At 40.9% G+C, this 18,243-nt stretch overlaps 1 protein-coding gene across 1 annotated transcript in view; it reads right to left on the bottom strand.

The window, feature by feature from the left end:
* Positions 1-18,243, bottom strand: part of LOC145396963 (uncharacterized) — a 301,105-nt gene that overhangs the window by 40,378 nt on the left and 242,484 nt on the right. Inside the window, exon 13 of the mRNA XM_080270195.1 lies at positions 8-300. Coding sequence (XP_080126321.1) covers positions 8-300 — 293 coding nt within the window. The remainder of the gene's footprint in view (positions 1-7; positions 301-18,243) is intronic.

Here is an 18,243-nt window from a genome sequence, read left to right as displayed (position 1 = left end):
TTCTTACTCTGAGATAAAAGTTCACAGATGTCTCCATGAGGCTGCCAAGAGTGGGTCCCAATCCAACAATGGTGAGACGTGACTCATAAAAATCCTTGAATGTGTCAATGGTGCGAGGTTGACGTGTGACGGTGAGGAAGGCGGTGAGGTTGGAACTGTAAGAAAACCCCATCACCATCGCATACAGCCACAGGAAGGCCACGATCACGCGGCTGGGGTTGGTAGTGGGCTCCCGTGCCAGGGATTCTTGTAGGTGCATGGAGGTGGCGTGCAGGTAGCTCGAGGTCAGAGACTCCAGGTAGGACGTCTTGCCCAGGCTGAGGCCAGAAATAAGGTGGTGTAATCACATTTTGAGAAATTTCGGGGTCATTAAGAAAATGTTATGGAAGGAAGTAAGCACTTTGAAGAGAACGACAGAGCAGACAGATGACGGGAAAGAATGCAGGATTAGCACTGAATTTGATGATCTTAAAAGAAAATATGGAATATGTATATTAAAGTCTTTTTCAGCATAAATGATTACTGCAATCCCGAGTGGAATATTTTGTCAGTGAAGGTTAACTTGATGAGGTGATAGTTGGGTGTGGTAAGCCAGGAAAAGAGGACATGGCTACTGAAAGCACGAAAAAATAATGCACGAAGTAGCAGGGATGGATGACGTAATAATACCTCAGTAAAAAAAAAATAACATGTGGAATGGTTTGACTACATAATGTATGCCTAGGTCGAGGTTAAAGATCTGACCACAGGTAGACTGTATATACTGGACCGCCGTACAGAGGCAAAAGTAGCAAACGTGAAATAAAATTTAGACCTACAGTAATATTTCTTTAACCTATAGGACAGAGTGTAAGGAAGAGTCATGATAGGAAGATTAATATATTACTCAAAACACCATTTCACGAAGAACAAGTTTCCATTTGTGGCAAGGTGTGTGTGTGTGTGTGTGTGTGTGTGAGAGAGAGAGAGAGAGAGAGAGAGAGAGAGTCAGGGGTTTTCTGTAAGCAATAGTGGTTAAAAGCAAATAGAAAAGTCAAGGATATCTATGTATCTCTTATGACGCAGAGCGAGGTCGTCCATCATGCACCTGCCGCCGTCAAGTGAATATAAATTGAGTGACAAACCAAATGATTTCCTGTAACTCTGGATACCATTTACTACACCAGATGGTAACCACACAGTCAAAAAGGCGTCCCGCGATCAAGTGAGGTGAAGTGGCTATGTGTGTTTTTTGTTCAACCAGTGCCGCTCAAGGGATTAAATGTCGGAACTTAGGAACCTAGTTCCGGGCCCACAATAAAGTAGTGGATAATGGATGAAGAGACATATGATGAAACTAACTGAGATGCATTGTGGTAAGTGTTAGTGATAATTTTGGGTAGCAGAAACATTTTAAAGTGCAGAAGGATTACTGGTTCAAGCGAGCAAAACAATGTAAAAGAGCAGTGAGATCTAGCTATCTATCTATCCATCTATTGCCAGACGCCTTAATCCTTTAATGGGTGGCCCAAAACAAATCGCCTCGATGTCGCCCAATCCCCCTCAATTTCGCTTACCTCCTCCCAGCTCACATCCCCATTTCTCATATACCTCTCCACTACATCCCTTCATCTCATCCTCGGCCTCCCCTACCCTCTTCCCTCTCCAGCTCACTCACATACACTCTCCTTGTCAGTCTCTAGCTCTCCATCCTCTCCACATGACAAAACCACCTCAGGGTATTTCTCGTATCACTTGCTATCACTTCCACATCCACACCACAATGCTCCTTCACTTCCTTATTTGCTGGTCTGTCTCTCCACGTAACTGCTCATGCTCCTCCCAAATAACTCATTTCTACTGCTCTCACTCTTGTCTTGTTTCCTACCAACAACGTCCAAATTTCACGTCCATACGTGAGAATTGTTATCACAAGACTCTCATGCAGCAACTTTTTTTTACTTCCATGCTCACTTCCCTATTTCTCATCAATGCTTTCAATGAACCAGCAAACTTTCTTCTTTGTTGTTCCCTTTCAAGCACTTCATCCTCCATCATCTCGTGAGGTCAGTCTGCTCAGACGTGCTAGAGACCTGTGGTAGTGTTGTGCTAATGTGTTTTAGTGATCTGTGATAGTGGCTGTGTTAGTGTGTTGTAGTGATCAGCGATAGTGCTGTGCTAGTGATCCGTGAAAGTGTTGTGCTAGTGTGTTGTGGTGACCCGTAGTGACCCGTGATAATGCTGTCCTACCTTGTGTGAATTTGTGCGTAATGGCTTCCTCGGCAGAGAACTGCATCCCCATTGCAGGTATTGAAAAGGACTACCTTGAATTAAAGGAGGAACTTCTCGAACTGAAGTGGGAGGTACAAATTCTCAGGCAGAAGTCACAAATGAGGGAATTGTTGGAGGAGATGTTGGAGGAGAAAGAGAAAAAGGCTGAAGGTTGGACACTAGTTAACAAGGGTGCAACGAAGTTCACTCTTAAGAAGCAAACGGAAGTTAAGACCACTAATGCCTTCGACGCACTACGGGACGAATGTGAAGCGAAGGCAGAGAGGGAAGTAGAGGAGAAGGACGGTGAGAGAACTCCCAGTACAGGTAAGTATAATCAGAAGAAGAAAGGTAAGAAAAATGTTGCTGTTGTTGGAGACTCCCAGGTGAGATATCTTAACAGAGCCATGTATACTCCACTCGCTAAACATGTGTGTCTTCCAGGGGCCAGGGTGGCTATTGTGATAGAAAAAAATTCAAATATCGTGAAGGATAGTGGTGACAAACCCACTGTGTGCCTCAGTGTAGGAGGCAATGATATTAGTAGCCGTAAGAGTGAGGTACTGTGGCAAAGGTACAAGTTGATGTTAGAAAAGGTTAGGGAGAAGGGAGGAACCCCTGTAGTGCTCGGTGTTTTACCCAGGTGGCGAGTTGGAAGGGAGTGGTTGAGCAGGGCAATAGGTTTTAATTGCCGCCTTGAAAGGTATTGCAAAGATAATGCAATGCCTTTCATAGACAGCTGGGACCGGTTTTATGGACGGAGTGCCTTGTATAGTTGGGATGGGACTCAGCAGGCAGGGAAATACTGTTTTAGCTGGATTTTTTCGAGGTTGAGACGTAGGTGTACAGGAAGTAGCAGCAACTACACTCAGAAATCATTATTACCATGTTTGGATAGATGCATCAAGACTTGCAAAATTAAGAACAACAGTTAAACCATTAGTGTAGATACATCCACTCAGGCACCTCAAATTGAGCAGGCGATGATAGATAATATAAAAAGCGATGATAGAAGGGCGATAAGAGGTAGTACAAAAAATTGTTATATTAGTAAAGTGAAGAGTTTCCCAGTTAGTAATAAAATAAATAACAGTAAATGCCAAGGTAGAGGCATAACTACTAGTAATAATCTGAAAGAGTACTACACAAACAGGCTGGAGTTTACGTAATAAAATGGATGAACTGAGGGCTTTAATTTGTAGAGAAAATAGACATTGCCATTATTAGTGAAACTTGGATGAATACAGACACTCGATAATTTTTAGCAGAATATCAGATAAAAGGCATAATATTTTTGTGTCAAACCGTCAGGGAAGAAAGGGGGGAGGGGTAGCTATTTATGTAAATGATTCATTAAACTGTTACAATACAGCAGACATTAAAGTAAATAGGGACACAGCAAGTGTCTGGGTTGAAATTAGTAACCATAGGGAGAAATTAGTCTTAGGAGCAATTTACAGATCTCCTAAATTAAGTAGAGCTGATAGTAAGTACCTTTGGGAGGAAATTAGGAAAGCATCACAGTCCAGCTTAGTAATAATTGTAGGGGACCTTAATCTGCCAAGGATAGATTGGAGAAATCAGACAGGAGATGCAGTCAGAGGAATTTCTAGAGGTAGTACGGGATAATTTCCTGTATCAGTATATCAGGGAGTCCACCAGAGGTAATAATATACTATATTTGGTTTTAGCTAAGAAAGAAAATATCATTAGTGATAAAGAGGTTTGTGAATGACTTGGTAATAGCGATCATGAAAAAATTAAATACAAATTTATTTGGGATGTCTGTTCCACTGAAAATACCTCCACCATTCCTAATTTTCGTCTAGGAGACTTCGATGGCTTAAAAGCTTAATTTCGAACGGTATTCCACAGGGAGATTAGCTATTTGAGGGAATGCCAGGTCAGTGGGGAACCCCAGGTCATAGGTGAAGGGCAGGAAACACGTGGGAATGTCCACCAGGGGTCTGTGAGGGGGGAGGTGGTAGATGAGAATGTAGTCCAGGTGACGGGAATTAACTCAGCTCCAGTACCAAGCAGACGTTCGACCAGTGAGAAGTATAACGAGTTAATAAATATAATACACGGAGGCCAAGATAGATTCATCCCTTTAAAACCGTTTAGAACGAATAATTCAGAACCAAGATGGTTAAACAACAAATTAAAATCTCTCATAGGCCAAAAGAAAGGAATATATAGAAAAGTAAAACGTGGAGAGGAACATTTACGTAACCGGTACATGATTTTAAAGAGAAGTAAAGAAGGAGATAAGAAAAGCAAAGAGAAGTTGTGAAATTAAGGTTGCTAGTGAATCAAAAGAAAACCCCAAGGGTTTTTATCAAATGTACCGTACGAAAAATAAAGATAGGATAGGACCACTCAGTACAGAATCAAGTGACATTACCAGTGAAGATAAAGAAATGTGCTCCATCCTAAATAATTATTTCATATCAGTATTCACCAAGGAAAATCTAGACCTGGTCCCTCAAGCAGCACATATTTACGATGAGAATACGAAAAATATTCTTAGTAAAATAACCATTAGTAAGGAGGGCGTAATGAAAGAAATTAATACATTAAAACCTCAAAAATTGTCAGGTCCTGGCGATATATAAGCAAAAATTATACAAGAAACCAAAGAAGAATTATGTCAGCCACTTTTAACATTATTTAATGACTCTTTAAGTTCAGGAGAAGTTCCAGAGCGTGGAAGACCGCAAAGGTAGTGCCCATCTTTAAAAAGGGTGATAAATCAGCTGCATCGAATTATCGTCCGATAAGTCTAACGTCAATAGTAGGAAAAATGTCAGAGTCAATTTTGGCAAATAAGATTAGAGAACACTTAGAAAGATTTAAACTTATAAACGAAAGTCAGCACGGATTCAGGCAAGACGATCCTGCCTCACAAACTTGTTGTCATTCTACTCGGAGGTCTATGAGGCAGTAGATAGCGATTAAGCTTACAATGTTATTTATCTGGACTTTAGTAAAGCTTTTGATAAGGTCCCACACGAAAGGTTAGTTAGAAAGGTTCGAGCACACGGTATAGACGGCGATATCTTAAAATGGATAGAATCCTGGCTGAAAGGACGAAAGCAGAGAGTATTAATAAATGGAACTAAGTCGGACAGGGGATTAGTAACTAGCGGTGTACCACAGGGTTCAGTACTCGGCCCCTTATTATTTATTATATATATAAATGATCTAGACTTAGGAGTCAATAGCAGCATCAGCAAATTTGCCGACGATACAAAAATAGGGCGTATCATTAACTCGACTGACGATTGCCATAACTTACAAAAAGACCTCGATACATTGTCCAAATGGTCTAAAACTTGGCAAATGGAATTTAACGTTGAAAAATGTAAAGCACTTAACGTAGGCAAGACCATTGGAGACACTAAATACAGCTTAGATAGCAAAGAAATTAGCAAATCGGAATGCGAGAGGGATCTAGGAGTTATGGTTAGTAACGACCTCAAACCAAGGCAACAGTGTATTAATGCGAGAAATAAAGCAAATAGGGTCCTAGGATTTATTTCGAGAAGCGTGAGCAATAGATCATCAAAAGTAATACTGAAACTTTATCTAGCAATAGTAAGGCCACATTTAGACTACGCAGTACAATTTTTGTGTCCTTACTATAGAATGGATGTTAACTCGTTAGAAAATGTACAGAGAAGAATGACAAAAATTATACAAGTCCGGAACCTGTCATATGAAGACAGACTGAAAGATCTAAGTCTGCATTCGCTAGAGAGGCGTAGAGTAAGGGGAGACTTAATTGAGGTGTTTAAGTGGATGAAGGGTATAAATAAGGGAGATATTAGCAAGGTATATAAAGTGCGCATACAGGATAGAACTAGAAATAATGGTTTCAAACTAGAAAAATTCCGTTTCAATAAGGAAATAGGTAGAAATTGGTTTGGTAATAGAGTAGTAGATGAATGGAATAAGCTACCTAGTAAAGTAGTTGCTGCCTCTTCCATTGAGAGTTTCAAGCATTCTCTAGATAAGCATATGACATATAAGGGGTGGATATAGAAAAAGGAAAATCTTATAACCAATACTAATTCATAATTTTTCCTTTTCAGGTTACACTATGATAGTCTCTATTCTCCTTTCACACGTTCCTGTAAAATGTCCACGCCAGTTTTTCTATACTGCGTGGTGTTCTTTCTGACTTTTTCCTGCCGGCTTCGGCTGGAGGGTTTGGAAGGCGGGGGAGAGCCTTCTTCTTTGCTATCTTTATCTCATTCTAGTAGTTCAGTTACTCTTCTAAGAGCTGCCTAGCATGGGCCAACCGGCCTACTGCAGTTATCCTCACTTCTTATGTTATGTTCTTATGGTACACAAGTCTTTAAATGCACTCACATTTTCCATTTCTTCATCATCCAACCTCACTGTATATTCAGTGACTTCATTTCTCTCAAAAACCATAACTCTTCCCTACATTCATTTTTGGACTCCGCTTCTAACACACTCCCAAACTCATTCACTAAGCCTTGATGTTATGTTCTCCTTTGGCTTCACTTACCAATACAGTATCATCTGCAAACAACAGTACAGGAAGTTTCCAAACACTGTCCTCTCTCATTAGGGTCGCTCCAACATCCACCGAGCTACAGATTGAACAGCCATGGGGAAATGTCACATCCCTGTTTCAGTCCATCTTTCAAACTGAAAAATTCACTTAGTTCACTCTACCCACACGCACTGCAGCCTTAACACCCTCATACACACTCTTCACGGCATTCAACAATGTCCCTTTTACTTCTTATATTTTCTAATATTTTCCACATTCATTGTCTATTGACTGTCATATGCGTTCTCCAAATCCATGAACGCCACATACTGTACAACTTCTTTCCCTTCCGTGGAACTTTTCCAATAAAGACCTAGGAATGAATAACTGATCTGCATAACCTCTTCTCTTCCAAAAACCTCCCTATTCTTTTCCAACTAATTCCTCTGTTATTTCCCCAGTTCTGTCAGTAAGTATCTTACCATATACTTTTTTCATTACACTAAGAAGACAAATGTTCCTGTGATTACTACACACTTCTTTTTCTCCTTTTCCTTTGTAAAGGGAAATAATTATACCTGACTCCCAGTCATCCCAGGCTGTACCTTCCGCCCAGACCAGTCTGCATAGTTTCCATATCCATTCAACTACTATCTCTCCCACATGCTTCAGCATATCACCACAGACTCCATCAATTCCTAGGGATTTCCCCATTTAGACTTTCTTCATTGCTTTCACTGCTTCCAACCTTCTGATCTCTTCCTTCCTTCTCACCTCTCTCCTTCTCCCAACCATTCCCCAGCCATTTATACTCACATTATTTTCGTTTTCTATGTGGCGAGGGAGACACAGTCTGGCTGCACTATGGGATGTTACTACTACTATGCGGCCAGGTTGTGTTAGGAATAATTCTGTCACCGTATTCCCTGCGTGTCGTAGAAGGCAACTGACAGGGGAGGGGTGAGGGGACTAGGGACCCCCTCCTCTGTTTTTTAGTTCCTAAAAAGAGACAGCCCATAGAAAGGGTTGGGGGATTGAGTTATCCCTGTACCCTGAAGATTGGGTCTATGAATGTGCGTGGATGTAATACGGTTGAGGATAAACGGGAGGAGACTGGGAGAATGTTTGTGAGAAGAAAGTTGGATGTGTTAGCTTTGAGTGAAACAAAGATGAAAGGGAAAGGTGAGTCTAAGTTTGGAAGTTTGAATGGAAGATTGTCAGGTGTTGACAGAGGGAAAGCAAGAGAAGGTGTGGCCTTGTTAGTATGCCCGGAAGTGCAGCAGTGTGTGACTGAATGGAGGAAGATGTCATCGAGACTGATGTGACGTGAGTTGTGGATATTTGAGTGCATATGGGCCTTGTAGTGAGAGGGATGAAGAAGAGAGAGAGTCTTTCTGGAATGATGTTGATGAGTGTCTGCAGTTTTGGAGTGAATGTTAATGTGGTAATGATGGGAGATCTGAATTCTAGAGTGGGAAATGTAGCAGTTGAAGGTGTAGTTGGTATGCATGGTGTGCCTGGAAGAAATGATAATCCGGAACGAATGATAGGGATGCGTGCTGAGCGAGAAATGGTGACTGGAAATACCTTGATTGAGAAGAAAGATTTCTATAAATATACATGGGTGAGACAGGAGGGTGGAAGGACTGTTGATAGAGCATTGATGGACTATGTGGTTGTGTCTAGGAATGTAATAGGAAGACTGTTGGATGTGAGAGTTTTGAGAGGGCAGGGTGGAGGTATGTCTGACCACTACCTGGTGGAGGGCAAGTTGAGAGTAGGTAAGAGATGGGTGAGAGCTAAGAGAGTTGGATGTGGCAGGGAGGTTTTGAAAGTGAGTGAGTTGGATAAAAGAAAGAAAATGATAGGGTATCAGGAGATATTGATGGTTAAGTGGAATGCAGTGAAAGATCAGGAGAATGGCAGTGTGGAGGATGAATGGCAGTTATTTAAGTGTGCTGTGGTGGGGCATGCGGAAGAGGTGTGTGGTTGAGACGAGTGGGTAGTGGTGTAAGAAAGGGATGTGCATGGTGGTGCGAGGAAGTAAGTATGATTGTGGCTGAGAAGAGACGTGCATATGAAGCGGGGCTGCAGAGGAAGGATGAGGTGTCATATGAGAGGTACGAAGAAAAGAGGAATCGGACGAGAAGGGATGTGCGTGATGCTAATGTGGCAGCAGACGAGAGGTAGGGTAGGCTGTTGCCTGAGAAATTTCAACAGAATAAGAGAATGTTAATTGACTGGGCATGTGCTTGTGTGGTCCTGTTGTAAAAAGGTAAGGGTGATAAGTATGAATGAACTAGCTTTAGGGGTATAAGTCTGTTGAGTGTTGTAGATAAGGTGTATGGTAGAGTGTTAATTAAGAGAGTTAGAGAGGGTACAGAGGGAGTGATTTGTGATGAGCAGCTTGAGAGGGGATGCATGGATCAGGTGGTTGCTGTGAGACAGGTGTGTGAAAAGTATCTAGCGAAAGGTAAGGATGTGTTTTGGGCGTCCGTGGATTTAGAGAAAGCGTACGATAGAACTGCTAGGGAGGCTTTGTGGACTATTTTAAGATTGTATAAACTTGATGGCAGGTTGCTAAAAGGGATGAAAAGCTTTTATGTAAATAATAAAGCGTGTGTAAGAGTGGGAAATACTGTGAATGACTGGTTTCCCGTGAGAGTGTGGCTGCTGCAGGGATGTGTGATGTCGCCTTGGTTGTTCAATATTTATATGGTGAATGCAAGAGTTTTAGTTGGAGGTCTAAGTCTGGTGAATGTTGATGTAGAGAGTGCAATCTGAAGCAGCTGCTGTGAGGAATGAAAAAGGTGTTTAGATGTCATTCGCTTAGAATGGATGCAAAAAGAAGGCTGTATGAGGGTGTTGTGGTACCGACTGTGTTATATGGAACTGAAACAGGGAATATGGGTGTGGCAGAGAGGAAAAGTTTGAATATAATGGAAATGAGGTGTCTGAGGAGTACGTGTGGAGTGGCACTTATGGATCGAGTGAGAAATGGTGAAGTGCGAAGGAGAACTGGAGTTATGCAGGAGATGGCTGATCGAGTTGGGCAGAGAGTGTTGCGATGGTTTAGGCATATGGAGAGAATGGATAATGAGCAACTGGCAAAACAGATAACTAGATCTGATGTGAGAGGTGTAAGGCTGAGAGGAAGACAACGAGTAGGATAGATGGACAGTGTGAAGAGAGCGTTGGATGCGAGAGGGATGTCTATTGAGCAAGGGAAAGTGGCTGTGTGTGATAGAAATGACTGGAGAGAAATTGTTAATGAATAAATGATGATGCAGCCCTGAGAGGATATTCTCAACATTTGATCTGATCAGCTGATTAGGTCAGATGCGGGTAAGAGGATGAGTCCATTATGATGTGGCAGGGGTAAACCAGCTCTGCTGTCGGGCCCTGCTGTGGATATCACTGACTGCACTGTGTAGTTGACCCTCATGTAGTGTGGTGCAGTGAGGATCTGTCCCTACTCTCCTTGGGGCTAAGATGCGAATGAATGTGTTTGAGTGGATGAGTAAACTGGGAGTTTGTCGTCCTGTCTTGGCTACCTCCCTTTCCTTGAGGGAAGCAGCCAAGAACACTTCCTTAAGGTGTCCTTTCCATCTGCTTACTTTTTGTTCCATCTCCACTGGCAGTCTATCATTTGTATCTTTCACTCCACTACTAACTTCCCTGTCACCAAGTCTAACACTATTTACCTCTTTCCAGAACATTTTTTTTTAATTCCCTCCACTGTACACTCAAATTCCTTCCAAATTCCTCATCCACATTCTTCTTACTCTCTCTTATTAATCTTTTGAACTTTGTCTTCCTCACTACATATAATGCTCTCTTCCATCTTCCTCAGTTCTGCTTCCTATCCACACAATGTATGCTTTCTTCTTTCGCGCCACAGCTTGTCTCACCTCCTCATTTCACCATGCTGTTCCTTGCATCCCCTTTCGTCTTCTCTTCACCCCACACACCACCTTACATGCTGCACAGATTTCTTTTGTGAATATCTTGCACACAGTTTCCACCTCCAAATCATATTTACCCAATCGCTCCTCCATTCCATTCTTATTTTCTGCCTTATTTCTATTCTCTTCCAACCTATTTACCCTCCTTGTAAGGACTACTTCCTCCTGTCCTTCCCTCCTTCTGTTTCTCCTTTGCACCTGAACCTTGACTTTCACCACCACCGAGTGCTGGTCAGAAGGAACACTCCCAGAACGTACTTCCTCATTCTGTCATCCACATACACATAATCAGTCACTGCATTCCGTTCACCACCCACCTTTCCTATCACTCACCACATATAACTGTGGATCATTTTGTGCCTGAAGAGGATATTGACTAACACCAATCCCCTTCTGACACAAATGTCTACTATAGCACTGTCATTCTCATCCACTTTTGCAGGCACACCTCACTCACCAACTACTCCATCCACCTTCACATTCCATAATATTTCATTCACATCTCCAGTCAAAAACACTCTTTCATTCATTTCAAACTTTTCCATGTACACTTCCACATTTGGCCAGAACTCTTGTTTCATTCTGCTTGCTTGCACGGTCTTGCGTTGGCGCATACACACACAATCACCCACATTTGTAATCTTACTTATAATCTTTCCCACACAATCCTTGAACCAACTGATCCATACCGTCTTATAGTTTCCTTCCACTTCATGCACACAACACCACACTCTCTCTCTTTTGCCTTTTCATTCTCACCTAGTCCTGCACAAATACCCCATCCATACTCCCACTCTCTCACACCCTCACCGCACCATTTACTCTCGGTTAATCCACATAAGTTCACTTTTGCAACCTCGAGCACCTACACAATCTCTTTCTCTCTCTTTCACCTCATTATTTGCACCCCTTACATTCCATGTTCCAGTTCGTACCATGTCCTTTGTCTGGTCCTTGGTCATCACCTGTTATCTTGTTTTTAGTTAGCTGCTTTCCGGGGAAGGGCACAAACCCTCCGCCAACCCACTTGTTGACACGTAGGGAACACGTGTTGGTTGTTTTAACCCGCGCCGTCCCGAGGACGTACTTCCACGTCCTCACGTTTTGTCACAGCTAATCCCGAGGACGTACTTCAACGTCCTGCAATTGCAAGGTTCATAATTTCCACAATTTTCAATTTTCGCGAGTCATTTTTGGTACTTATACACGGGACACCTTCCTCAACAAGATGCCAGGCAGAGACAATGCCTTACCCAGCATGACCTCCTCCCCCCCCTGCATGCCCTTTTCTCAGCAATTCACCTGTTATCAGTGACCTGGCCAGTATAGCCATGTCATGCCACGGTACGAAATTCAGGGCCAGAGTGATTCCCCAATCAATGACAATGTGGAGGACAAACTTTACATAGCATTAGAGGAAGAAACAGTTAGAAATGATGATCAGGTAATGTGGCAAAAAAAGGTCAGGTATTAGTGAGTGAACCAATGCTTATAATGCCTATATTACTGCTTGAAAACCAATATACTCTTGTACTACATATAAATTCGTAACAGTAAATAAATAAATACCGTTTATGAGTGGTGTGAAATAGTTATCCTCCCATAGAACTCGTTTTCTTTGGTGCCACCCTGATAGAAAACCCAGTAAGGTAAGGAGGCTCTCCTACCTGTAATGAGTATTTTAAACCTCAGGTGAGCGATTTCTCTATGAATTTTCGATGTTTCTCACCAAAAGCGAAAGTTTTAGCAAAAAAAAAAAAGGTCGAAAATTGCCCGGGACTGGGGGGTACCAGTGGTCGAAAAGTGGCCGGGACGGGGCGGGTTAAAGGTTACAACCCTGCATACTAATGGTTTACAGCAAAATTATTTGTCTTGCCACTCAATGTAGAGCTACCATGAAACAGAGTACTGCTACACTAAGTGGGTGGATGATTGACGCTCCCACTGACCATTACCATTTCAGCAGTGAGATCAGTACCATAACTGTATTATGTCGGAAATTATTAAAGGTATCGTGGGTCTACCTACATGATTGGAAACCAGGTAATGTATGCAACATGTAATTGGCATCCACACTGAAAGTGTGGAACGTGTTCGAGCAAGCGAGTGAACAAGTCAGAGGCAATGCTGAATATTGTCTCATGTGGCTCATCATCTTCCTCTGATTTTCTGACTTTAATTTGCTTACCTGACACTTTACCGCAGTTGTCTTGAGAAAGACAGCAACTTCCTAAGCTGTAAACTGTAGTAAAATTATTCAAATGCTGACTTTGCTTTTAGCTCACTCACAAAAATTACTTTCACCAAATCTCTCGGTGCGTTCCAATTCGAATCAAAAATCAGAAATTCAGAGTTTCTTTCGTCAGTCAGGGTATTGCATTAGTCTGACTCAGATTCAGTCAAAAAAAAAAAAAAAAAAAAAAAAAAGAGGTATTATTAGTTTTGAAAAGGCAAAACCAGGTTGCTCTCAGCAATCGGCGGATACTGCTGCGACACTCACGCAAACGTCGATCGTTACTTCTTGCCCAGCCGGCTGTTCTGCTACTCTGCCTTATAAAGAAATTGTTTCCTCGATTTATAGAAAAACTATTGGGAATTATGGGTTGTCTATGAAATGAAAATATTTGAGATTTTTATGCAATTTTCAGATTAGTGTCTATCTTTCTTGTATCTTCAAAATTGGCTGATATATCCAAAAAAGTTCGCCACTGTACTACAGGGTCTTCCTCCCGACCCTACCCCCATTCTTGCTGCTGCGATAAATCTTTCGCTTGGGTACATAATTTATGTCAGGGCTCCAAAGTGTAACTACATTTTGTGTTCCCACTCGCGAAAGCTAGATCAGCAATAGAAATAACAGAAAGTAAAATTCAGTTGTTAGTATCTGATTATGGAAGAGGTTGTCAGAACTGGAAACAGTCTAACAAAAAATCTGGTGATGAAGCTGAATGATAAAATACAGTGACATAACAGTAAATAAATATAAAGAACATCTAGAGGAAGTTAACTGATTCATGTATCGTGCTCATGTACCAGCGCTATAACGTCAAGGACTTGAACCACAGCGTGTGTGATATATATATATATATATATATATATATATATATATATATATATATATATATATATATATATATATACTCGTATATTATAAACTTGCCCAAAAGAAGGCATAGTCAGTGAAATGGTTGAAACAATTTAATCTCTTCCCCTTTAATCTTCAGTTTAAAAATAGTCAATCACTTTATGTCCATTTAAGTCAGAAGAAAACTAGGGATAGCAACGTATAATGAGGGCGACTGATTGCGTGGTGTACAGTGGAAAGGAATCACGGATAACCTATTAGTATTTGGAATGATGATTATTACACAGCCTGTCTACGTCCTCCAAAATCCAAAATTTAATAATAATAATAATAATAATAATAATAATAGTATTAACAACTAAATGAATACTCATATTTTGTAACTGTATCAAAGAAACTTTGCCAGTACATATGGAATTTATAATACAAAGAAGATCTGAAAACGATAACTTCAGGTGTAACATCAACAATAATTGTAGACAGTTGTGCCAAAGAATGGATATGTAAATTTTACTTTTATCTCAGTAACTGTTTAACTGTTTGCATAACTCTAACCATATTCCTTTCGGATTATAAGAGGGACCACAGATATGTATATATGGAAACTGACAGCATTAAAGCTTTTGTCGTTTTCTCTAAAACGTGTTACAAAGAATAAAACGAGGAGATTTGAAGTCGGTATTTTCCAGTATGCTAAATGGCAAAATATTATTCTCAATTTATTTAGCAAACATTTTCATCATAAGTTTTTCTACCAAACAGTTGTATCTTAATTAGTTTGAGATATACAGCTTCAAATATACCATGTTTAGAATTAAAAAAAAAAAAAAAAAAGCCTATATCACCATAAAAAAATACGTCAAAGTCATTTATATTAGCCACAAGGACTTGGGGTACCGTAGGGTAACTTTATGTACTGTATATTATCATCAAGGCCGAAGAAACAAAAGTGCAAAGAAAAATTATAAAGATTTGCTACCTATTCTCTGCATTGCCATGATAAAGAAGCTTCACAATAACTCATCCTGGCATGCAAGTGATGTGTAATATAAACTAGATTTGAAGACCAAAATGTAACTTCTTGAGTAACATTAAGATCTGAAGACAAAGATATTAAAGGATGCAGGCGTATATTTTACATTTGTCTCAATAACTGGCTTACTGTGTGTTTAACTGTAACCATATTCATTTCAGATCATAAGAGGAACCACAGCTATATATCTGGAAGGTTAAAGTTCTAAAGCTTTTGTGGGTTTCTCTATAATGTGTTGCAAAGAAAGAATGAACAGAAATTAATTCGGTAATATCCAAATGGCTAAATGGCAAAATATTAAGCCAAAATTATTCATCAAACATTTTTATCATAGTTTTTCAACCAAGTGGCTGTATCTCAATTAGTTTCTGAGATAATTCAATGTCAAATATGCAACTGTTTTAATAAAAAATAGTATATCACCTTCAAAAATAGGACAAGCTCATTTATTAAGCACAAGTTCAAGAATGAGATGGAGGGATGGAGTGAAGAGCTATATGAGAGAGGGTGTGTGTGGCCTGGGAGCAGGACAATGAAATAGCGGGGGACAGGGCGACATGGAAGCGATCTGTTTGTGGCCACCCCTTACGGAATTAAGGCGTCTACAGATAGAACTCCAGTTAGCCTTGGGTACCATTATGTCTTTTATCATCAAGCTCTAAGAAATTGGAGTGCAATATTAACCCGCGGCATCCCATTGACATTCTTTAACATCCACACGTTTTGTCACTGCCAATCCCGTCGACGTACATAAACACGAAAAAATTGCAAGGTCCCTAATTTGCACAATTTTCAATTTTCGCTGGTCGTTTTTGGTACGTATACACGTGACACCTTCCTCAACAAGATGCCAGGCAGGGATAATGTCTTACCCAGCATGACCTCCTCCCCCCCCCTGCATGCCATTATCTCAGTAATTCACCTGTTATCAGTGATCTGGCCAGTATAGCCATGTCATACCACGGTACGAAATTCAGGGCCAGAGTGATTCCCCAATCAATGACAATGTGGAGGACAAACTTTACATAGCATTAGAGGAAGAAACAGTTAGAAATGATGATCAGGTAATGTGGCAAAAAAAGGTCAGGTATTAGTGAGTGAAACAATGCTTGTAATTTTTTTTTTTTATGCGAGGAAGAAGGAACCAAAGGCCATGAGCCCGCAGTAACAGTTCCCTTCAAGAGAAAAACAAAATACAATAGAGAGCCAAATTCAAGATCCGATCATTTTGAGATGCCTGGGCACACTGCGGTTGAAATACTGGAGATCATAGGCAGCAGGAAATACAGATAGAGGGAGACAGTTCCAGAGCTGACCTGTTGCATAAATGAAAGACTGGGAGTAACGGTTAACTCTTGCATTAGAGAGTTGGACAGAAAAGGGATGAGAGTTTGCTGCCAGACGGGTGTTACGCGCCTGTTGTAGGGGTGGAGGAATGCAAGCAGACAGTTCAGAGGAGCAGTGACCATTAAAGTAGCGATAGAAAAGAGATAAAGATGCAACAGTGCGGCGAAGAGACAGAGGTTGAAGGGAGTCAGTAAGAGGAGGAGAGTTAATGAGACGAAAAGCCTTTGGCTCCACCCTATTGAGAAGAGCTGTATGAGGGGAGCCTCCCCACACATGAGAGTTCAACTCCACACAGGGGCAGATAAAAACCCCTGTATAGAGTCAACAATTGTGCAGGGGTAAAGAAAGAGCGGAGTCGGCCTATATTACTGCTTGAAAACCAATATACTCTTGTACTACATATAAACTCGTACCAAGTAAATAAATAAATACCGTTTATGAGTGGCATGAAATAGTTATCCTCCCATAGAACTCGTTTTCTTTGGTGCCAGCCTGATAGAAAACCCAGTAAGGTAAGGAGGTACTCCTACCTGTAATGAGTATTTTAAACCTCAGGTGAGCGATTTCTCTATGAATTTTCAATGTTTCTCACCAAAAGCGAAAGTTTGAGCCAAAAAAAATAATTTCCTAAAATGGTCGGGATTGGGGGGAGTCAGTGGTGGAAAAGTGGTCGGGACGGGGCGGGTTGATAATGATAAAACTGACACCTACAAGAAGCTTCACCATTTATATGGTGAAGCTTAACTAAATACCTAATCTTAATGTCTAGCCAAAACTACGAACTTTGCCAAAACTAAATTTATATGTGTAATATAAAAAACTTTTGAAGACCCTAAGGTAATATTAAGAAGCGAGATTTGCCAGTTAGATAGTCGAGAACCTTCTCAATGTTTCCCAAAGTTTACTGTAGGTTCCGGTACGAGTCAGAGTTGCCAGTTATCCTGCTGTTAGTGAGTGTAGTTATTTCGTAAGTTGAACATTAATATTTCTGCTCCTTTTCTCTATGATATTTTATTTATGTGATCGTTTGTTAAACTGTGTAATTCAGTTTAAGTTTGTAAGCTAAATAATTTAGAGTGTTATGTAATGTAAGACAACTCTGGCATGGTTTGCTGTCCCCTAGTTGGTAACTATTAACTGTTGCCCCATCAAGTTTGTGCTAGAAGTTTCTCGAATAATGCAAGCTTATATAAGGATGGGGAACAGACTGTTTCAAGTTCAGTTGGTTTTCAGTTCAGTTTGAGTGTAGCACAGTGTCAGTGAATTTTGTATATTTTCGGTGCTTGTGAAAACAAAGAAGTGTTGTCACGCATTAAGTGTACTTGCAGTTAGTAAAGTTTGTATAGCTCCAGTGCTTGTGAGAATAGTAAAGTGAAGCCGGAAAGCATTCAGCATAATTATTTGGAAAATAAAGACAGTGGACTTAAGCCAGTGTTTATTTACGACATCTGAGCTGATCCTGTGTACTGTACACCTAACGGCTGACCATAGGAAGAACAACTCACTGGGCAACGTCCTTTATGTACTGTACTACTGCTGCTGGAGCCTGTGGCAGAGTGGGATGGACATAACACTGGGGTCAGGAGTGGGATTAAGTGCTGCAGTGAGTCAATTCTTCGACATGGAGCAAGGGGGCATGCAGACAAGCTCTCGAGCTGGGCAGGAAGACGAGGTGTCATTGGCTGCAATCATGAACCTATTGCAAGCACGACGTGTCCAACTACAGGCACTGAATGAAGGACAGAAAGAATTAAAAAAACTATTACAGGCACAAAGTGTACAATTGAAGGCACAGAGTGAACAACTTGAGGCACAACATGAAGAACAAAAAGGACGTTATGAACAAGTTGAGGCACAACGTGAAGAACAAAATGAAACGATATGAACAACTCCAAGAGGCATTACAGGAGCAAAAGAGGTAAGTACAACTGAGGGTGCAAGGACAGCTAGATGCATTCATGGAGGAAATGAAGGAAGAACAGCAACAACTTAAGAAGGAAGTAGATGCCAAGCTACAGCAGCAGAAGTATGAGGTAAG

This window comes from Coenobita brevimanus, chromosome 40 (assembly GCF_032717465.1).
Source record: "Coenobita brevimanus isolate Jiangsu-jjx chromosome 40, ASM3271746v2, whole genome shotgun sequence".
Taxonomy (NCBI): domain Eukaryota; kingdom Metazoa; phylum Arthropoda; class Malacostraca; order Decapoda; family Coenobitidae; genus Coenobita; species Coenobita brevimanus.
This window is presented reverse-complemented; position numbering and strand designations above follow the sequence as displayed.